This window comes from Oryx dammah, unplaced genomic scaffold, assembly GCF_014754425.2.
Source record: "Oryx dammah isolate SB20612 unplaced genomic scaffold, SCBI_Odam_1.1 HiC_scaffold_18, whole genome shotgun sequence".
Classification (NCBI taxonomy): Eukaryota; Metazoa; Chordata; class Mammalia; order Artiodactyla; family Bovidae; genus Oryx; species Oryx dammah.
In genome coordinates, this window is record NW_024070202.1 from 94,537,688 (window position 1) to 94,560,544 (window position 22,857).

The following is a 22,857-nucleotide window of genomic DNA, read 5'->3' on the forward strand; positions in this document are numbered from 1 at the left end:
GTGAGCAGATGAGCCCCTGGGTGTGGCAGAGGGAGGCATCAGAGTCCCGATGTCAGAGTTTGAGGAAAAGGACCCAGGACCAGGTAGACAGCGAATAAATGAATGTAGCCGACAAGGCACCTGAATGAAGGGGGGTGGGGGGTAGGATGAGGGGTGGTTTACTGTCAATGAGTTGGGAGTAGATTTCAAGCATGGTGTCCCTGAGCTTAAGGTTTAAACCTCTTTAGTAGGGTCCAGGGAGTTGGAAGTGATGACTGAAAGGAAGGAGCTCTGTGTGTGTTTGTGCAGAGAACACCAGAGGTGATGTGTACAGGATGGAAGGGGCAGCGGGGGCGGGAGAGATTAGTGCAGAGGAGCGTCTTGGGGAGGGATGACTGCTAGGAGGCAGGATGGCAGCAGGGCGGGCAGTAGGGCCAGCAGGTCGTTTGCATTTGTGCAGAGACCATCAGAGGGGGCGCCCACCTGATGGAAGGAGTAGCAAGGGTGGGAGAGGTGACTGCTAGGAAGGAGGCAGAGAGCAGGAGGGCGGACAGCCGTCCCAGGGCTCTGTGCAGGTCTGGACAGGGTGGAGGTGTCAGGAATGGGGCTGGCAGGTGTGGGGGCAAGAGAGTGAGAAGAAGGCGAGAGCGCTGTGCTCAAAGGAAAAGTAGGAGAATCAGAGGCCGCGGCTCCCCGAGACCTGAGTGGAAGAGTGTGAGAAAGGTGACAGGGAGGGACGACATGGGGTCCTGGTGCCCAGGAAGTGAGCTCAGCCTGGTACATGAGGGTGGGTTGGAAGGTGGTGTGTGTGGATTCAGCACAGTGTATCACAGTGCTGAAGCAGAGAGGACTGAACTGGGTTGAGTAGAAGGTGAGGATCAAGAAGGATGCAAAGGACAGAGAAGAGTGAGCTGGAAAGTTCAGACAGTAGCCTCTTTAAAGAGTGTCACATGACTAAGGTTGGATGGTTTCTTTTTCATTTGTGCAGCAGAGAAGGAAGTCCAGAGAGATGATGAAATTGGGCCCCAGGGGTAGGAGGGATCAGGTGAGCATTCTGAACCAGGTGGTAGAGGAGAGGAGGTCTAATGGGTAAGAAGAGTGAGGAAGGTGAGGTGATGGCACCCGTTATCTAGGGTGGGAGAGGGTGTTGAGAGGGTCAGGTAACACAGTGCATGAAGTGTGACAGCCAAGCAGCAAAAGGATGGAGCCGGATGTCCATCCGGGAGCTCTGCCCCCAGGAGTGGGCCAGGCCAGTGAGGAAGCCCGCACAGGAGGCAGAGGACAGCATGGTTGGGACCAGGGTGGAACATGGGAGAAGTGGCTGAGGCAGAGGGGGATGAGCTGGTAGAGGTAGTGGGCTGCAGGAAGTGTTTGAAACAAGCCTGTCAGAGCAGAGCCTGACTAGATGAAATGACAGGTCAGACAGAAGCCTGAGGGACCTGACAAGGCAGGAACTTAGGGATGAATGGGGACAGCATAGAGTCACTACAGTGCTGCAGACCAAGAGCTGGCTACAGGGGAGCATGAGGGAGGCTCAACGAGAGAGCAGATATCAAGGAAAAGCCCACTGCCCCTGTGGGCAGGTGGCTGGGGAAGCAGGATGGCGTGCTGAGGACAAAGCAGAGGGGCTGGAACACAAGAGTGGAGAAAAGGCAGAGGATGGCTGAGCAAGGCTCACTCACACTCAGCGTGCAGAAAGAGAGACTTCGGATTCTGGAGTGGCTGTGAAGGTGGGGGGCCAGTGTTGAGATGGGTGAGGAAAAGAAAGGGACAGGCAGCATGGAGGGCAGGGAGGACGTCATGGCTGTGTAAAGGGTCAGGGTAGTTAAAGGGGGCTCCACAGAAAAGGGGAAGACAGCTTCAAGAGCTCCCAATCTGGAATCCAGCAGATTTCATGGGCAGGAGGGGTACCGTATGTGGTATGGAGGCCAGACAGTAGGTGCAGACTAGTGACTATAAGAAAGCATAGGTGCCATCTGTCATAACCATGAGCAAGCACTGTTTTATGGAAAGAGAGACAATGCAGAATGTTTATGGAGGGAGAGGCTACAACATGGTCAAGTACAAAGCAAAGATGGTACGGTGCAATCAACTGGATTTTTAAAGAACTGTATTTAGCACTGGGAAAATATGCCTCCTACACATACTTGGTAAAGTGTTCATATGTTTGTTGTTTTTCTAATGAAAGTGAGCAAAGGAAAAATGGAAAGAAGTGGTTAAAGTGGGAACTTAGTTGACAGTATACATATAAATCATTCTTGCAATTATTAAGGAACATTATATCAGTTATGATGCAGAGTGCTACCTATTCAACTTGATCACTATTAATGAAATAAGGAAAAATGGGAGAAAACATAAAAAGAAATTGTCACAAGGAAATTGGTGGCTGCCTGAAAAAAATCTACCAGGTAATTATGTCAGAGTGGGTGGATACAAGAGAATAAATGGTCATATAGAGAGAAAGTAAAAAACCACACTCTGAAGGGAGAGCGTGAGCAGCAGTCCTCGTGACGTCAGGACTCCTGACATCCAGAGACGACAGTGCATGCCAGAGGATGGGACTGTTTTGAATAACAAAGAGTAGGTTCACATTTTCACATACTGAAGGCATTTAAAGGCCAGACTGTGAACCAAACCTGGGGGGTACCAACGGGCAGAGGCTTTTTCTAAGGCTACAAGAGAGGGAAGAAGAAGTGAGTGGATAGCCCATGGTTCCACTGCATTCTGGAGACGTGTTAGCATTCAAGAAAGGCAGCAATAAAGACGACAGCTATCAGCGACGATGGCGAACATGACGTAGGACAGGAAGAAAGGTTCAATGTCAGCACAGAGGAAACGTTAAAAACTTCAGGGTTTAGGGAAAGGGAAATTGGTTATGAGATGAAGGAACAAGTGAATGAGTGTCTCAGACTTGAACCTTGGCCAATCTCTTTAACAGGTCAAATTTGGAGGAATATGGATTCTCTAGCTAGACTCATACAAATTCTAGTGATAAAGGGAATGGATATATTGTGGCTAAATAGTAATATTCAACTTATCCTGCCTGCTTTTTTAGTGTTTGAACAAAGACTGCAGATTATGTGCTTAGCTTGGAAGAATGCAAGGTTTCATTAAGGATCAGTAATATGAATCCCAGTGAGTGGTTGGAGGTGAGTCAGAGTAAAAAGAAACTGAGATAAATTTTACTTAACTGAAATTGTCAATTTAATTCGGAATGTCAGGAGTTAATATGATCAATACTGAACAGCAAATAATGGAATGGAAACAGCAGCTTCAGAGAAGAGTCTGGAGTCCATCAGAATCCTGGGGTAGCTCCAGTTAATATAAAGGTTTAAGGAGGTGTAGGCAAAGTCAAGAACTACAGTGTGAGTGTAGGTATGTATCATATGAAAGAGCTGTGAATTGTTAAGTGGGAGGCAGCATCCCTAATGAAAAACAGAAGAGATGCAGATATGTACTTGTGTAAATGTGACCTTGGTATGGATATTTTCTGTTGAGGGCTATTTAAATTTGTTCAGATGGTTTGAGGTAAGAAATATGATTCTATAAGAACTGAGAGTTCAATAATAAAAGCAATATAGGGATTAGAATGGTTCTGAGTAAGTAATAAAACAAAAGGGTATGGTCATTACAGAGGCCCCAAGGAGGGAAAAAATTCACAGAATGTTGCATGTATGTGTTGTTACTGGTGTAATAAACATGCAGAGGAAAGAAAGTTGCTGTGTGAGAAAGGACACAGAAAGAAAGTATGCTGCCTTGAAGGCTTTTCTGACAGTCTTTAAGTAAAGGGTAGTTGCTGGAGGACAGAAGATCAGTAGGACTAATTGAGACTTAAGATGTTGGTTACTCTTTTTACAATTTTCCCAAGATTTCAAGGAAGGCGTTATGGTAATACTTGATGTTGAGTTTAGATTTTTTCAGATGGCATAGATTTTTTTTGTACACTTTTACAGTAAGGAGAAATGGGAAGGTTTAAAGATAAAGAAAAGATAAGAACAACTGACAGAATAACCTTCTGAGGAAATTGGTGGGTCTCTATCTTTTGAACTGTGAACGGCTTGATTTTTAAAGAGTTAGGTAAAGGAAGAAAGTGGATAGTTTCAGAATACCTTCTATCTATTAAGTATTTACTATGTGTCTGGCACCATACTCATCACTTTACTTAATTTCATTTTATCCTTACAATAAATCCTAAAAGGTATACAGAGATCAAAACATTTGCCTACGATTAAGCACTCAGTGTATAGCAGAGTCAGAATTCAAATCCTAATTTATCTGTCTCCAAAACCTATTTTCCTTCCTATTCTGCATAGTTTTCAGGTTGAAGGAAGGAAATCACAATCTATAGAATTTCTATTTTTTTTCCTGTAATTATGTGGAAAATGTCTTTTCTGAGATGAGACAGGCAGAGGTGATGTATAGATCTTTATGTGATTGGTTAAGATTCAGAATATCTGCAACAGGAAAATGCTGAAAGGAAGGAATAGGGAAAAAAGACTTGTATTACCACCTGTGCCCTGGTATTTCTCTTCTATTCATTGCACAGCAAAGACTTTGGATTGGCCATAGGCTCAAAATTTCATAATTTCTAACACAGACTAAAGAATAGAAAGGAGTTTTTTTTTCCTAAGCAGGTAAATGATGGGTAAAATCATTGGTAAAATCAGTAAGTCAACCTACTAATTTTTTAAAACTTTCAAAGTTTTAAAAGTCCGAATGTTGAGACTAAATTTCATTTCTTTTATCCAAGATACAATCATAAGAGTTTATAACTGAGTTTGAACACCAATTAGCAAACCCTTTTGAATTTAGAAAATTCTCCAAATGCCAAATTTTTATAAACAAAATACTAACCACCAAAAAAAAAAAAAAAAAAAAAACACCAAACACCCCACTAACAACCATCAACCAAAAGAGTCCATAGCCAGCAGACCAAAAGCTGAAACCTCTGGGCTAATTTGTAAGATGTATGTTTTAAAAAGAAATTAACTCCTTAGTAAGGAGGGATAAAACCTCCCTTATGCTTTCTGTGTTGGTAGAAATGTTTTCTGTTGTTGTTGTTTTCTCCTATACTGTATGTAACTTCTGTAATTTCAATATTGTTGTTTTATATATTTTGATATTGTAAAATTGTATTTATTGTATTCTGTTAGAACCACTCCCTGGGATGTGAGGCACCTGAGTTATCAGTTATCCAAATGAACCTGGGGAAATGGGAGGAGCTAATATTCTCAATTGGGAAGAGCTTGATTCTTCAATGAGTTTAGCATTTTGGTTCCCTCTAAAATTAAGTGACAAAGTAATGGCATTCCTTAAAAAACAGAAAGTTTGTGGGAAGTAAAAATGGGGTTAGAATTTTGAAATATGGAAAGGTGGCTACTAGAAAAAGGACAGAGTATCCAGGATGATGGCAAAAGCCACAGGGCTACATTAAGACTGGGCCAGTTATTGGTTTAGAATAAGGTTAAATGAAACTAGCTACATAAGAGTACAGCCAGCTTAATTACTGGCTGGTGGACATTAGACAAATCTAACCAGAGGGAAACAGACCAGGAAAGAAAGTGAAGTTAAAAGGGAATGGAATAAGAGAAACCTCATAAAAAGGGGTAAAGGAGATAATTAAAGGTTAAACTTGGATGGCCTAATGTTCAAAGGAGAAATAGTGGAGGCCAGATAGAAAGTGCCTTCCTACCCAGGGGGTTATGGACCCAGGGTGGCTGCAACTGCAGGTCCACCCAGGGCCAGAGGGAACAACCTGGGGTTCAGACCCAGCAATGGTGCCAACTTGAATCTACCTCGTGCTAGAGTTGAGTAGCCTGGTCTATCATGCAACACAGGTAAAAGATTGGGCAGGCGCTCCCGGAACCAATATCTAAAAAGGGAGTTGGGAGAGGGGCTAAAGGAAGACAAGTTAAGCCCCAAATGTAACTGAATGATGACCAGGGATAACTATGTACTAGTACTTTTACGATTTCTTGTAACTCTGTAACTTTCCCAATATTTGTTAGCTATATGTTTTTTCCTGTATTAGTAGTAAAAATTGTTTTTTCCTGTACTAGTAATAAAAACTGTTCAAAATGTAAGTGCAATGTGTGTGCTTATTTCGGTACAAACTGGGTAACAGTTGTGAACACTCTGCAGCAAATATGGGAAGGAAAGAACTCAGGTGGGAAAACGGAGAAAAGAAATCAAGTGCAATACTTGACATTCACAGGAGGTAGGTCATAAGGTCTCAGAACCCCGAATTTTAACTACTGTTGACGCTAGCAGTTTACTTTCCTTCCCACACGCGCAGCCCCCTCCCCCCGACCACGCTCCCAACCCAATCCCCAAGTGTATACAGGTCAAGCAGATCACAAAGCCTTTCTCAACTGTGGATACACAAATGTTTGTTAAACCAGTCACTAGGTTGAGACATACTCTCAGACACTTGCCTTGTGTTATAGGACCCTTAAAAACAATATATTTTACGATGCCATGGGTCTACTAACTAAAAAGTCCTGAGGCTGCCCTAAAGAAACACCAGGGAGAAGCAGGCCCTGATCCTTCACAGGGGACATCAGGTATGTGCACCACTAGTGGTGATACTGTTTCAACAGGAAGTCTGAGTTCTGTTTCGGGCTACCACTGTACACATTCAGTTTCTCTTTTAAGATTAAATGTCCAGCGTATTTTACTCAGAAACTTGGTTATAAAATTAGTATTTCTGTAGCAGTAACTAACTTTATAAATTTACCATTCATTATCACTACATTTATTAATCCCAGAAAAGAAACAAATTCTTGGACCCCAAATATCTGTCCAGACACTTCAGAGTTCAAGTGGTAATGTACTCTTAATCACATCTCTTGCATTCTGTGTATTAGTACCTGCTACTGAGTCATCTTCGGGTAAACGAACGAGAGTATAGCATACTCCTGGTTGATTGTAAGGCAGGCTGGGGGCTGGGATACAGCACAGCACTTCATAGGACTCTGATGGCTCCACCTGCACTGTCACTTTCTCCAGTAGCTGGTCATTCAGAGTATTGGTACAGTCAAACTGAAAAGTCATCAAATAGGAAAGTTATGAACAAGAACTGTTTTCAAGTAAATTGTTTCTTCCTCCCCATAACCCACGAGTCAGTTCTGGAATCCATTAAACCTTCTCTCTATAAACACCATGCATGTCTCCCTCTAAGATTTTTCTTGAGACAACAAGGATAAGCTTATTCTCGAGGTCTTTCTTGTTTATATTATTCACCAGTGTTTCCCTTTTTCCTGAGATTGAGTTCTCCCAAACAAGATGGTAGAAGTCTGACAGCTGGCTGAGAATCGAATTGGAATCCAAGGTTTTGGAACAGCACACTTAATTTACCCTGATGTTAAGTGTGACGGTCATTTTATCACAGGTTATACTCGATGCTGTCCAACTTTTTCAGGCATTTCAGTTTTATCTCCTTTTAAGTTTAAATCATCAAAAGTTTCCCATCACACAAAGGCATCTCTCTAGCTATGGAGTTAGGAAGAAAACCAGAAAAATGCTGGCAAGTTGCTTCTCCATAAAAGGAACCAGAATCATGAACTAAAGGAGCTCAGTCAGTTCAGTTCAGTCGCTCTTTGAGACCCACGAACCACAGCATGCCAGGCCTCCCTGTCCTTCACCAACTCCCGGAGTTTACCCAAGCTCACGTCCGTTGACTTGGTGATGCCATCCCATCTCATCATCTGTCATCCCCTTCTCCTCCTGTCTTCAATCTTTCCCAGCATCAGGGTCTTTTCCAATGAGTTAGTTCTTCGCATCAGGTGGCCAAAGTATCGGTGTTTCAGCTTTAACATCAGTCCTTCCAATGAACACTCAGGACTGATCTCCTGTAGGATGGATTGGCTGGATCTCCTTGCAGTCCAAGGAACTCTCAAGGGTCTTCTCCAACACCACAGTTCAAAAGCATCAATTCTTCAGCACTCAGCTTTCTTTATAGCCCAATTCTCACTTCTATACATGACTACTGGAAAAACCACAGCCTTGACTAGACGGACCTTTGTTGGCAAAGTAATGTCTCTGCTTTTTAATATGCTATCTAGGTTAGTCATAACTTTCCTTCCAAGGGCAAGCATCTTTTAATTTCATGGCTGCAGTGATTTAATTAAATTAAATAAAATTTAATTTCACCATCTGCAGTGATTTTGGAGCCCCCCAAAATAAAGTCAGCCACTGTTTCCCCATCTATTTGTCATAAAATGATGGGACCAGATGCCATGATCTTCGTTTTCTGATTGTTGAGCTTTAAGCCAACTTTTTCACTCTCCATTTTCACTTTCATCAAGAGGCTCTTTAGTTCTTCTTCACTTTCTGCCATAAGGTTGATGTCATCTGCGTATCTGAGGTTATTGATATTTCTCCTGGCAATCCTGATTCCAGCTTGTGCTTCATCCAGCCCAGCATTTCTCATGATGTACTCTGCATATAAGTTAAAATAAGCAGGGTGATATATACAGCCTTGACATACTCCTTTCCCATTTGGAATCAGTCTGTTGTTCCATGTCCAGTTCTAACTGTTGCTTCCTGACCTGCATACAGGTTTCTCAAGGGGCAGGTCAGGTGGTCTGGTATTCCCATCTCTTTCAGAATTTTCCACAGTTTATTGTGATCCACAAAGTCTTTGGCACAGTCAATAAAGCAGATGTTTTCCTGGAACTCTCTTGCTTTTCATGAGCCAGCGGATGTTGGCAATTTAATCTCTGGTTCTTCTGCCTTTTCTAAAACCAGCTTGAACATTTGGAAGTTCACGGTTCACATATTGCTGGAGCCTGGCTTGGAGAATTTTGAGCATTAATTTGCTAGCGTGTGAGGTGAGTGCAACTGTGCGGTAGTTTGCGCATTCTTTGGCATTCATTGCCTTTCTTAGGGGCTGGAATGAAAACTGACCTTTTCCAGTCCTGGGGCCACTGCTGAGTTTTCCAAATTTGCTGGTATATTGAGTGCAGCACTTTCATAGCATCATCTTTCAGGATTTGAAATAGCTCAACTGGAATTCCATCACCTTCATTAGCTTTGTTCATAGTGATGCTTTCTAAGGCCCACTTGACTTCACATTCCAGGATGACTGGCTCTAGGTGAGTGATCACACCATCGGGATTAACTAGGTCATGAAGATCTTTTTTGTATAGTTCTTCTGTGTATTCTAAACTAAAGGAGAATTAATACTAAATCCCTTACCAGAGCCAGTTATGACACTCCTCTCACCTGGAACACAATGTGATTGGTAAACATGTGCTTGACACAACGAACAAAATATTCTGTCTCTGCTTCTGTAAGCTGAACAGGCTCAGAAGACTTGAACAAGGGTCCTAGATTCATAAACTCAGGAATGGCAGCCAGTTGCTCTATCAAGAAAAAAGGAAAGAAAAGAAGGAAGAAAAATAAGACAGGGGAAGATATTACTCTGGGTAGCTAAAATGTTTTAAGAACACTCAATTAATAATGTGTCCCCAAGCTTTAGTGAAGTAATCTTTTAAGTAAGAGTTTATACTGTTAATTGGGCTTCCCTGGTGGCTCAGCTGCTAAAGAATCTGCCTGCAATTTGGAAGACCTGGGTTCAATCCCTGGGATGGGACGATCCCCTGAAGAAGGGAAAGGCCATCCACTCCAGTATCCTGGCCTGGAAAATACCATGGACTGTTTAGTCCAGGGGGTCACAAAGAATCAGACACAACTGAGCGACTCTCACTTCACTTCACAGTTAATTACTAAAAGCAAAAATTAAAAAAGAAACTTAATTCCTAATTTCATAGAATTTGAGTCCCGTTAACCAAGATACAGGGTAAGAACAACATTCTCAGTAAGCTGACAACTGGAAATTGCCAAGTCCCACAGATGCCAGTAGTCCTAACAACAGGAAGCTATGACAATAAATTATATTTAGTCATATAAAGATTTCCCATACTGAGAACTAATAAAATTGAATAAAAAGTGGTGGCCTTCATTATAGTTACAATACCTAGGGAGCTGGGCTACTCCCTCTACACATCAAATCATCATACCTTGGAAAATGTCTTGCCTGGAAGGAGCCAGCTTCTCGGGCTTAGTGGACACCAGTGTGATTTCTACAGAAACAGGGATGAGCAGTTAAGTGAGCTTTCCCTCCCACTATCAAGTCAAATGCATACAGGAGATGAAGACAAAATCTTGCAGCAGATATATAAGGAGCTATTGCTAAATCATACCAGGAGGTTCTTTGTCACCCTTCTTGGAGGGAAACTCAAAGTGTATTTAGTGAATGTACTTCATGAAATAAATAAAGCAAGTTCTCAAAATACAGAATTTGCTTTTATGGACCAGAATATTTTAAAAAATTACTCTGAAAAGAAGGAACAGTTTATAAAACAAATCTCGTTATTCAAATAGGAAAAACTACTTATGTAATATCAACAACAAAAAACTGAAAATGTTGAGGGCATGAGATCTTTCATTTTTGGTTCAAACCACTACACACTTTGTCCATTTATTTTTTAAGCCTCCAAAAGAAAAATTAACTAAGAAGTTAATCAAGATCAGAAAACAAAAATAGGCGGTGGCAACACAACTACTGCTCTGAAACACTGGCAACTAACTTCCAATGCTCTAAAACTCAGCGTTAAAAAAAAAAAAATTTCATTCTATGCCACACTTCATATTCTTGCTTCCATGAGAAAATAAGGAAAAAATTTTAAAACCCTAACTTTAAAAATATCATTCATCTTAGTTCTATAAGATTTAGAAGGAGTGACCATTAAAAGAAATATTAGAAAAAATATGCCAACAGTGTATTTTATTGGTGTGAAACTATAAACAGTTTAAAAACAAAGTGTTCCCATTACCTGCTTTCTGTTCAAAGACAGAAGCCGTAGCAGGAGGAACAGATTTCATATCAAAGGGCTTTTCTGAAGGCTCCAGCGTGTACTGGTGTAAGGCTTTTTCCATCCCTGGTACAGAGACTGTTAGACCTATGAAACAGAAAACTCTCAGCACTAGAACTTCTTGCCAATCCTAGGATCCAGGCAGGCCCAGATTTGCAATATTTATTTAAGCTTTCTAAAGAAAACTATAACCACAGGTTTATAAGCTAAATTATTAAAGAAGATAGGCACTTATAATTCCATCTGAGGAAGCACAGGAGTTGAGCATACATATTTGCAACAAAATGGAAGTATCTTCCAGAAAACAAAGCAACAGAGCCATGTGGAAACAGCCTAAGAAAAGGGAAAAAGGTAAACCCATCCAAGAGGGAGCTCAAAGAGAACCAGGAACAAGCAATATTCTTTGGACTTTTACATACTTTTAGGTTTCTCTAGAAATGGAAGTGCATTCAGAGACAGAAACCAAGTATTCTGCCTAGTAAAGCCAGCTCATATGCAAATCATGAGATATGCTTCCAAGACACCACTTGTAGAACAAAAGTATATTTGTCTCCATTCTTGGCTCTCACTGACCATTGAAGATATATGTAGCATTCAGTGCCATCTGCCTCTGCTGCAGCACATTCAGATAGAAGGTAGCTCTATCCCGTACCTCATCATCAGTATCCATCATACACCTGTCCAGGGGATACAGAATGGGCATGTCATAGCACTCTAAAAGATATCCAGAACTTTACCACTATGCCTAACAGACACGATCCAGGCCATCTGATACTACCGTAATACAAGAGCTCAACAACAGCCAACAGTGGCTCCTAAAATCTCCATACATCCCGGGTATTGTTCTGAATTGGTAAAGAAATGGTGTCATTATGAATCAGAAGCACTACATAAGTAGGCATTAAAATGATTAGGAAGAACACAGTAGCATAAGATAGCAGTCTGGAGTCTGTTCTTTGATCTGCAACCACATGACCTTGGTAAAGATTTAGACTTTTACAAACTAAAAACTGGCAATATTAGACTTTCCAAGGATACTAAAAAGCATTCTAAACCCAGGCACTGATATTACTCAAATGGCAATTTGTTTTATTTAAACCAGCCAGCTTTTGGCTTGTAATTTTTCTGCTTCAATTGCAAGATGTAATCACGGAGTGTTTGCTAAAGCAACTCTTTTCCTCATCAAATAGGGAGTTAAAGAGACCATGAAAAGCTGGTATTTTCAACTCTACACAGTGAAGCTCTTTGAAGTTGGCCTCTGCTATACTAATTGAGGCACATGTATTTAAGTCACTTTCTCAAAATCATGCATGAGAAATCAGAAGTCAAATTTTGTATGCACTTAGCACATGCAAAATTACCAAGAGTAAGGAAAACGCCATTTGCCCCTGACTTACTCTATCAGCTCTACTCTTAGGCCCTACAAGGCATTTGATATGGTACAATGAGGAATTATCTATTCAGTCACATGGCATTCCTTTCTCTCTTTTTTTTTTTTAATTCTTTTAGTTACCTTTGTAGGAGTACTAGGATGCTTGGGAGAAGATTTTCATTCTGAGCCCCAAATTTTGCCAAAGCACTCACAGCAGCTATAATGGAGCATAAAATGAAACAACATGAATATTGACTTCACAGAGTTAAGCAATAATTATTAAGAAAAAAATTAGAGGAGTTTCCCCATGTTCAGTTGAAATAAACTCACTGTTTAATCGTGAACTTCTTGTTCTTATTTCCTTGATCCATTTAAGCATAAATAGAAATAGAAAGTGGGTCCAAGAGAGCTCTGAATAAGAAAACTCTCTATGCATTGAGGAAAAAGGATCATATGTATTTCTTATATGAGCTATTCTTCAGTCTGACTCCTTATAGAGGAGCCTGGCAGATTACAGTCCATGGGGTTGCAAAAGAGTGGGACACAACTTAGTGACTAAAGAATAACCAAACAAACCTCAAACAACCAGCCCCACACATAGGGGGAAAAACACCCAAAACTCTATTATTAAAATTCACTGTATCAACAAAGATTTATTCCTTATTTAACTTTTGTCAGGAGTTGTGCTAAGTGCTGAAGGTAAAAAGATAAAAGATGTAGCCCTTGCTCTCAAGGAGTTGTAGTTTAGTGGGAAAGACAGGTGTAAATAGATAGTTACAACATAGTAAATCCATAGTAGAACCATATCCTGGATACTATACGAGCAGAGAAAGGAACATTAAGTCAAAACTGGAGGAGAAGACAAAGAGCTCATGCTTACTACCTGCACTAAAGCTTGCAGAACAAGTAGAGTTAGCCACAGGAAAAGGCAGGAAAAGAGTATTTGAGGGAAAGAGAAGTGAAAAGTAGCAAGGCCCTCAGGACAGAGAATAAAGTATGGAATGATTCTGGGACTGGATGCAGCTGAGTAAGGCTGAAGCATTGGACCTGTGTTGGACAGCAGGAAGAGACAAGTGAGAGATTAGACACAAAAAAATAGGTTCCAGTTTAACCTCAAAATTATTATTAACAGGAGTAAAATACAGGATGAATCTGTGTACCTGCAGCAGGGTATGCTACACTAAATTTGTGAGCAGATTTTGTATGCAATGTCCATTTTGGTAGCAGAGTGGAGAATATCCTGGATGTGGGTGAGAGTACAAGCAGCTGGACTAACTGGGCCTCTGAAATGGATGGGAGCTTAACACAGCCCTCAGGAAAACTGACGATACAAGGGAGTGAAGGAATACATATTGAGGGGACAGAACAGACAGGACTTTGCCAAAAGGTAGATGGGAGTTATAAAACAATGGAATAAGGTTCTAGTCTTGCAACTGAGTGGACAATATATATAAGGATTTCTGTTTGGGACAGTTTGAATTTCAAGCTGAATTTGAAGTGCCTGGGACAGCTAAACACACCAGTTCAGGAGAGAGGCATGACTACAGTGCCACAGCATCTCAGCAGAGCTCTGAAAATGATGACCAGAAATAATGTGGATGCTGAGAAGACAACCCCCCTAAAGAAAACGAACATTTTAAGGAATGGAAGAGAAGCTCTGCAAAGAAGATTGAGGAATGATGGAAAGATGCAGGCTATTTGTGGAAACCAAGGGAAGAGAGTTTCATGAAGTGTTTAGTCAACAGCCCATCAAATTGACTGAAGTGAATAAGGATAAGAACATTAAAGTGTCTAACTTGATTTTCCAGCTAGCTTCTAAGGATTTTTTAAAAAATAGCTTCAGAAGATTTTTAAGGGAGAGAGCAAGATTATAGTGAATTGAATAGAAAATGGAAAGTAAGTTCAGAGAGGCAGCTGGTAATGGCTGCTTCAAGGTTCTGTAACAGGAAATATGGTCAGTACCTAGTGAGAGACAATGAATCAAATGAAGGCCTATAGTTTTAACAGGAGAGATTTGGACCAGTTCACATGCTAAGGAGAAGAACAATTAGAGAGAAAGAAGTAAAAAACTTCCTAAGATCTGTTCAAAAAATCACTTACAAGCTACAGTGGGAGACAAATTTCAAAGACATTCATACTTGAGGCCTTAACTGAAAAAAATGGATGACACCATCAAAGTCTTCTGTCAATCTGAAGGTCAAGGGTTATTTTTCTCTGATACAAGGCTGAAATCAGGATGGAAATTAGAATACAAAGAGAGAGCTATATATCTGAGGCCTAAGTATGCTCCAAGATCCCACCACCAAATAGACACTGCAATGTCATTTTCCAATTTCATTACCACTCCCTTGAGTTAAGCATTTCCCAAGAATACCAGTTACGCTCATCGTCAGTGCTCCAATACTCACCAGCCCTGACGGCCTCATTCTCCAGGACAACCCTATTAAAAATAAAGCGGATATACTTGGAGGGGACAGCTGTTCTGGGGCCCTCTTTGCCCAACAAGTGTAGGATCTTTGTAGCCAGAACGGTGTGTTCACAGTCCTCGATGAATTCACAGAGGTGGGCTAGACCTGCCTCTTTACTCTCAGGGTTCTCTTCTACAATGCTGATAATGCAGTCCACGATGGCCCGCTTATATTCAAAGCCTCCCTGGCAAAAAAAAAGAAAAACTGCCATTCACTCTGAGGGCACTTTTTGGAAAAATGATTTTACTCCAAGACTTATGATGTAACTTTAAAATATCATTTCCCTTCCCTTCTCAAAGAAACAAAAATGTTTTTTCCCTCCAAGTGGGAAAGTCAAAAGCAATAATATGTTTAGTGATAAGACAGAAGCTAGAATTGAGAATATTATTTGATAGGCATGCGGAGATTATAAAGAAAGCTGCTTTAATAAGAACTGAAGCGAGCAACTTCCCACAATTAAAAAGCAGTCCACCTACATCATCTCGGAGCATGTTGGAGAGGAAAGTCATCATGACGCTGTGCTTTCGAGGGTATTTCTGACAGAGAGCACTAATTGCCTGCACAACCACGACCTGGAGGAAAAACAAACAAAAAGGACACGCACCTTTTATAATGGCTGTACAACTACCACCTAGAGAAAAACACAGAAAGGACCGTCATCTTTATAACTTTAGCTACTTAAGCATACATTCCCTCTTGTTTACCACAAGCTAAGAAGGCACCATAATTAACTAAAATGACAATAATAGTTCTTTGTGAAAGAAAATCAAACAGGAAAGGAAAATAGAAAGCAATGTAAAAATGAAGTGCATTCAAGAGACCCCTCCCTTTGCTCCAAAGCAAAATAAGCTTCGAGCATATTTTAAAATTTTATATTTAAAATTTTCACATAAAAATTCTAAAGTGAACAGTAAAGATAAAAAACTTAAACAGACTGCTTTCCAGAGAAGAAACAGAAAGTCACCAAGGAACTACTTCACAAAGTAGTTTCTAGGAAATTTTTACCACAATTTCAGAGACCAGTGTCAAGAAGTAAAAAGGGTGTGAGACTTTTACCCTACTTGCAAACTTTAGCCTACCATAATTTCATGGATGCTAGAAGAGAACACAAGGATCCTGAATAAGAGATAAAAGACAGTTATTCACTCACAGCAAAAGGAGTAGCCAGTGTACTGGCATTTGGGGCTTAGTTTTCTGAGCCCCAGTACCCACAGGACGACGCAAAAAGGACCAGATAACACTTGACCCCACAGTAGGCAGCATTACAGGAAAATCTGAGATATGGAACTTGAATATTTGACAGTGGGCAGTAAGCATGCCAGTCATTTATTCAGAAGGGAAACATCATGTTTACTATACTGGGCAATAAGCATGTTTGTTTTTTGCTATAGGGAGGACTGACTGTCTCTTCTAGGGCTGTATGGAAACCTGCCCTTTACTACTTAAGGGAGATGCTTATATCTTTTGATATTGGAGAAACTTTGTACTATACAAAGGGAACAAAACTGGTAAAGTAGGAAACAAAGGGCAGTTAGTGTGTAATTTGCTGGGTGTGCAGAAATGCAAGAAATTTATGGAGACTGGAGAATTGTGTCCCAATAACCAGACAGTCCTAAATCTATATATGTTGTTTCAGAGCATAGAAAATGAAGGGAAATAACCACAATCTTTATGAAGCAATGACATATAAACCTAATAAAGATAGTATATGTGCAAAAAGAAAAATTATAGCTGGAAATCATTTCTGAATATTGATACAAAAGTTCCAAGTGATATACTGGCTAACAGACTCCAATCCTACAGTAAGAAAATAATATCCCATGATGAAATGGAATGTATACCAAGAATGCAAGGATGGCTTGACATTAGAAAATTAATATAATTCATCAATATGAATGAGTCTAAGAAGAAAAGGAATATGACAGAATATGACTAGATCCACAGAAGCTAAAAAGCCTTTGATAAAATCCAACACTTATTCCTAATAAAAATTCTTTTTTTTCTTTATTTTTGGCTGTGCTGGGTCTTTGTTGTGGCACACGGGCTCTTCATTGCTGTGTGTGGGCTTTCTCTAGGTGTGGCAAGCGCGGGCTGGTTGCAGTGAGCAGGCTTCTTGTCGCGGTGGCTTCTCTTATTGCAAAGCACAGGCTCTAGAATCCATGGGCATCAGTATTTGTGGTACATGGGCTTAGTTGTTTGTGGCACATGGGATCTTAGTTCCTGGATGTCCCCTGCATTGGCAGGTGGATTCTTAAACACTGGACCAGGAAAGTCCCTTAAAAATTCTTTAAAATATAAGATAGGAATGGATGAAAACTTTCATTTTATGTACACACACACACATAACTCCCTCAGTCCTATTGGCAGCATATGACTTAATAGAGAACCCCAAGAGTCATTTGCTTTAAGATCAGAAACAAGAAAAGGATGCTACTATCTTGACTATTATTTGACATTATTCTGGCACTATTAGCCAATGTGAGTAGACAGGAGAAAACAACTGAGGAATAAAAATTAGAAAATAAAAGACAAAATCATCCTTATTTACAGATGATATAACAAAATAATGTGGAAAACTTCAGAGAATTGATAAAACTAACTCAATAAAATAATTCAGCAAGGTAGCAGGTTAACATGCAAAAATAATACTACTCATACACCTGAATAATAACTACTTAGAAGATATAATGAATAAAAGAAGATTTGTAATAGAAACAACAATAAAGTTCATAAAAGAATTTTTAAAACATTCAAATCTAATATAAAAATACCATAAAATATTCATGAAAGATACAAAAGTAGACTTAAATTTTAAAATATCCTTTGTTCTTGGTTAGGATATCTCAACATTATTATTTATTCTCCCCTAAGAAAACTTATAAATTTAATGTGATCTCAATAAAAATGCCAATGAGATTTTTTTAAATGAAGCCACTAGATGAACTAATACTAAAGTTCAAAAGAAATATAAGCATGTAAAAACAGCTAAGGAAAATAAAAGAGCTGAGAGGAGACTAACAGATACTAAAACATCCTTATAAATTTTTAAAATATTTAATACAAATTTTTAAATATTTAGTTAAAATATTTAATACAAATATTTAAAACAGTATGTGGTACTGATTTATGAATAGATAAAGAGAACAACAGAATAGAACAGAAAGCCTCCAAACAGACACAAGTATTAATACATATCGAACTTTAGTATATGGTAAAAGTGATATCTCAAATACTGGGCAAAGACAGCCCTTCAAATAAAATTGGGGGGGGGTGGACAATGGATAGTCACTGGAAAACTGTAAGATCCATTTCTCATTCTATATAATAATAAAACCTAATAGATCATATATTTAATATGAAATTATACATATATTAGAAGAAAACATGGGTGAATTCTTCCCCCCCATCATGGGGTGAATTCTTATTACTCAAAAGCCCAATGCAATAAAAGAAAAGATCAACAAATTTGCATAAAAATTAAAAGCTTGTGCATGACCAAAGTATCATAAGAAAATCAAAGGACAAATGACAAATTGGGAGAAAATATCACAACACATTTCACAGTTAAAGAACTAATATATCTAATATACAAAAACTTTAATAAAGGAAACAAAAGACCAAAAATCCTACAGAAAATTAGAAAAAGACATGAGCAGACAATATTCAAAAAGATATTAAATAATCTTTAAAAATATGAAAGGATGTTTACCTTCCCTCTAGCCATTTTAATAAGGCAAGGAAAAAAAGGAAAGGTACTTGAATTGGAAATGAAGTGGAAATGAAGTATCTATTCACAATAATATGATTATTTACATAAAACAATCCTAGGGGATGTATATTACAACTACTAGAACCAATAAGGGAACTTAAAAAAAAATAAGGGAATTTAGCAAGAATATTGAGTTATGGGAAAGTTTTAAAAAAAGTATTTTTAATATAATATTAGTAGCAAACAATGAAATAAAAATGTTAATAAAATGGATTTTTAAAAGCATAAAATATTTAGATATTAATTTAACAAAAGATGTGCAAGACCTCTAGAGTAAATGCTACCAAACACTGCTCAGATAAATTAAAGACCTAAATAAAGGGAGTGATATGCCATATTCATGAACTGAAGAATAATTATTATTAAGCTGTTACCTTTCCCCAAATTGATTATAGATTTAACGCAACTCCAATCATAATCCTAGAAGGCTTTTACAGAAATTATAACCTGATTCTAAATTTTATATGGAAAGCAAAGGAACTAAAATATTACAAAAAATGAAAAAGTTGGGAGACCACACATTTAAGAGGTACCATAAAGCTACATTGATACAGTATGATACTAGCATAGGACCAATAAATAGTTCCACAGAACGTGATAAGCATCCCAGAAACATACCTACAATTATATGGTTATCTGCTTTTTAGACAAAGATGTCAAGCACTCCAGTGGGGAAAGAGAATTGTTTTAAATGATGCTGGAATAACTGGAAATCACAATGGAAAAAAACTGGAACGTACACACAAATATTAATTCAAGTTGGATCACAGACCAAAATGTAAAAGCTAACACTGTAAAACATTCACAATAAAACATGGCAAAGTATCTTGAAGACTTAGACAAATGTTTTTAAGGACCCAGAAAGCAATAACTGTGAAAGAAAAAATTAGTAAATTAGACTTCATAAAACTTAAAACTTTTGTTCATCCAAAGACACTATTAAGAACAGAAATGTTACGCTAAGCCAGAGCCTGGGAGAAAACATGGTCATATTTAAACTCCTACCTTGAACTCATCTGAGATTTCGGACACAAAGGATGATATCTGCTTCATGAGTCTGTCCACACTGCTCTCACTTCCTGTTTTGAGAAGCGTAGTAATGGCCAGGGTAGCAATGCTTCTGTTTGAGTCTGTGATCAAGTTTTCTAGGTCCAGATTGCAGGCAGTAACAGCAGAGGGGTGCTTCATTGCCACCTTGTCGAAGGGCAAGAAAAAAATTTAGCAAATTGCTACTAATAAAGACCAGAATTTTAAAAAATAAAAGAGGAGACTATGCATTTTAATTAAAGTAAATGGCTTTTGAAAATCTAAATGAAACAGCATAAATTAATAATTATTTCAAGATGAATGCTTTGGATTAATAAAGTATGCTACATTATTTGATAAATGATTAACTGCTAGTTATAGTACTGCATAGCACTTTATCTTCATAGGTTTCTATAACCTTTATAACAATATCATAGTCTTTTACTACAGTTGGACTGTTTCTCCTCATAGTACATGTGTTCATGGTTATCTATTCTACTAGATGTTAGGATCTGTGAGAGTGGGAGCTAGAATGATAAACATTGCTCAAAGATATTTAAACTTAGTATCACTTACAACACTTCTGGTATTTAAGCAAGCAAACTCCAGCCAAATTGGATTGGACATGGTCACTAAAACATGTCTGTCATTGACCTGATTCTTTGCTTTTATTGATGATGTTCACCTCTCTGCTTAACCCAGTACTGGTATAGAATCCTTTACCATACAATGCTAAAATTCTGAAAACTCAGCAAAGTAGTGGCATCAAAATTCACTTCACAGCAAAACATGACCCAAACTAACGTAAAACTAAGTATTAATTTATTCCAGTTAGTGAGGATAGTCATATATATAAAGCAGAAATATTAACGTGTCTGTGTCTAATTGCTCCAGGCACAAAGGGGTTAGTATTAATTTAAGAGATGGCATAATATTACCTCTCAAAAATTCAAACATTGGTGAGTTCTCAGATACATTTGGCTGCAAGATTATAGATGAAGAAATGTACACCTATATCAACTCTTCAAAATACAATTCATATTGTTCTATAAGGCTGCTCTAAATTTCTCTCTTCTCCAATTGTTCATACAATTAATTTATAATCTAGTGTTGTATATAACTACATTAGATCAGTCTTCTATAATATTAAGCTTTCATTTACAATTTTTATAGTTATTTAATTCATCCTGTGCTTTGCACTGTATCCTCCAGATTTACGCTGTCCAATATGGTAGCCAATAACCACATGTGACTCTAAGCATTTGAAATATGACTATTCCAAATTGAGGTGTGCTCTAAATACAAAATAAACTAGATATCAAAGACTTAGTATGAAAAGCTAGAAGGTAAAAATGTATCAATACGCAACCAGTATAAAATTATCAGATATATTTTATAAACATGATGGTAAATAAGATGTATTATTAAAATCAATCTCATCATAAAAAAACTTTATGTGGCTACAATAAAATGTAAAATTACACAAGTGACTCATATAAGTGTTTCTACTGGATGGTGTTGCTATAGACCAGTCTTGTCCAAGAGAACTTCCTGCAGTGATGGAGATATTTTATATATGCAGTGTCTAATATGATAATCAATAACAACACATGGGTATTGAGCACATGAAGTATGACTGCAATGACTGAGGAACTGAATTTTTTAATTTTTATTTAATTATAATTAACTTAAATGGAAACAGCCACTTATGGCTAATGTCCATCATATTGGATGGTATGGCTCTTGAATGTAAAATGCTTAAAGTCAGAAATGAATTATAATCCTTAGTTGAATACTACTACCTATGGCCATATGTAAGGCCACAAATTCAAGCGAGGTGCTACAGAGGTGAAGCCATAAATTATATCTACTAACCTTGGATGGAAAGCCAAATGCTTCAATTTAATGTTTCTCAATCAAACACTGACACAAAACAATAGTTAGAAAGAGAACCCCTACCTTGTTCAAGGTCCTTACAGCTGCGTATCTCAAAGCTGGCTTAGGAGAACTACAGAAAAGCTGAAGAACTAGGAAAGAAAAAGAGTCACTGTTAATATGGCTCATTTCAACATTTAGCATATTTCTGAAAATACAGCACATGAAAAATCATATTAAAAATACACATAAGGAAATTAGATCATAGCATCAAAAATTTACATAAAAATATACCATCAAAACTAGAAAAAGTACTTTTTGTTGAGTTATAAAAACTTTAAATATAGGAAACAAAGTTTATTCTTTTTCCTAAAAAATTAATATACCCATTAATATCTGAATTTAAAAAATAGGAATATTTATAGTTATAAGAGAAAATTGGCTTTTTAAACATGAAAGAAAATGTAATTTACTTGTTTTTTTAGTTTTTTTCTAAGTAAAAACTTAAATGCTCTGAATATGAGGAAATAACTTCAGAAAGAGAAGTACAGTCACCCTTCCACATCTGCTGGGATCCCTGGCAGACACCCAAATCTGGGGATGCTAAAGAACCTTATAGAATATCGTGTAGTACATTCAGCCCTTGTTATCTGCAAGTTCCACATCTAAGGATTCAATCAACCATGAATCAATCTGGTTGAATCAACAGGATGTATAACCAAGGATATGAAAGTACAACTATAATTAAAGTACCAAAATAAATCATCTACATATCAGAATGGAAAGGCTATGTATACAGAGCTAAGGTTCAAAAATACATATTCTGCAGACCTACAGAACTTAAAAAAACATAAGACTATAAATTAAAGCCAGTTATCAAATATGCAACTAACCTGAAACAGCGGGTGCCAGCTCCCTTGCAGTACAGTTAGGAAGATGGATGATAGCTGAAGCAGCTTCATAAATGACCATTTCATGTTTATTTCGCAAGCAGCTCTCAATGAAATCGAAGACTGGACTTTCATGGCTAACAATAAATAGACATGGGCCATAATTAGACATCATAAAGAACAGAGGCAATGTGCACAGTGGTTAAAAGTACAGACCGAATGAGAAGCACTTTGGAAATATGAATGAAGGACCTCTGAAACTCCACCAGTCCATAAAAGCAATGAGAATACTAGTGTAAATTTCAAAATCAACTTTTTCAGCACTTTAGAAAATAGCCAAAGGCTTGCAGCAATCCTAGAAATACTTACTCAAGATGAGCGGCTGAGTTTTCATAAGAACAGTACGCTTTCTGGCATTTTGTTTGCTATGTGTGCTCAGTCACTTCAGTCGTGCCCAACTCTTGGCCACCCTATGGACCACAGCCTGCCAGGCTCCTTTGTCCATGCAGTTCTCCCAGGTAAGAATACTGGAGTGGGTTGTCATGTCCTCCTCCAGGGGATGTTCCCAAACCAGGGATTGAACCTGCATCTCTTCTGTCTC

The 22,857-nt window shown here is 38.4% G+C and overlaps 1 protein-coding gene and 1 long non-coding RNA gene across 5 annotated transcripts in view; one reads left to right on the forward strand and one right to left on the reverse strand.

Annotated features, from left to right (window-relative positions):
• The window catches only part of LOC120877356, a 25,255-nt gene extending 11,657 nt beyond the window's left edge, over positions 1-13,598 (forward strand). The window contains exon 3 of the long non-coding RNA XR_005724317.1: positions 13,586-13,598. This is a non-coding gene — a long non-coding RNA (uncharacterized LOC120877356). The remainder of the gene's footprint in view (positions 1-13,585) is intronic.
• Positions 1-22,857, reverse strand: part of COPG2 (COPI coat complex subunit gamma 2) — a 113,634-nt gene that overhangs the window by 20,677 nt on the left and 70,100 nt on the right. For all 4 annotated transcript variants that reach the window (XM_040259641.1, XM_040259642.1, XM_040259643.1 and 1 more), the window contains 11 exons: positions 22,260-22,393; positions 21,451-21,518; positions 19,471-19,659; positions 15,173-15,268; positions 14,637-14,880; positions 12,370-12,445; positions 11,430-11,533; positions 10,818-10,943; positions 10,002-10,064; positions 9,205-9,344; positions 6,849-7,020 (listed from right to left, as the gene is read on the reverse strand). In XM_040259641.1, the coding sequence (XP_040115575.1) occupies positions 6,849-7,020; positions 9,205-9,344; positions 10,002-10,064; positions 10,818-10,943; positions 11,430-11,533; positions 12,370-12,445; positions 14,637-14,880; positions 15,173-15,268; positions 19,471-19,659; positions 21,451-21,518; positions 22,260-22,393 (1,412 nt within the window). The remainder of the gene's footprint in view (positions 1-6,848; positions 7,021-9,204; positions 9,345-10,001; positions 10,065-10,817; positions 10,944-11,429; positions 11,534-12,369; positions 12,446-14,636; positions 14,881-15,172; positions 15,269-19,470; positions 19,660-21,450; positions 21,519-22,259; positions 22,394-22,857) is intronic.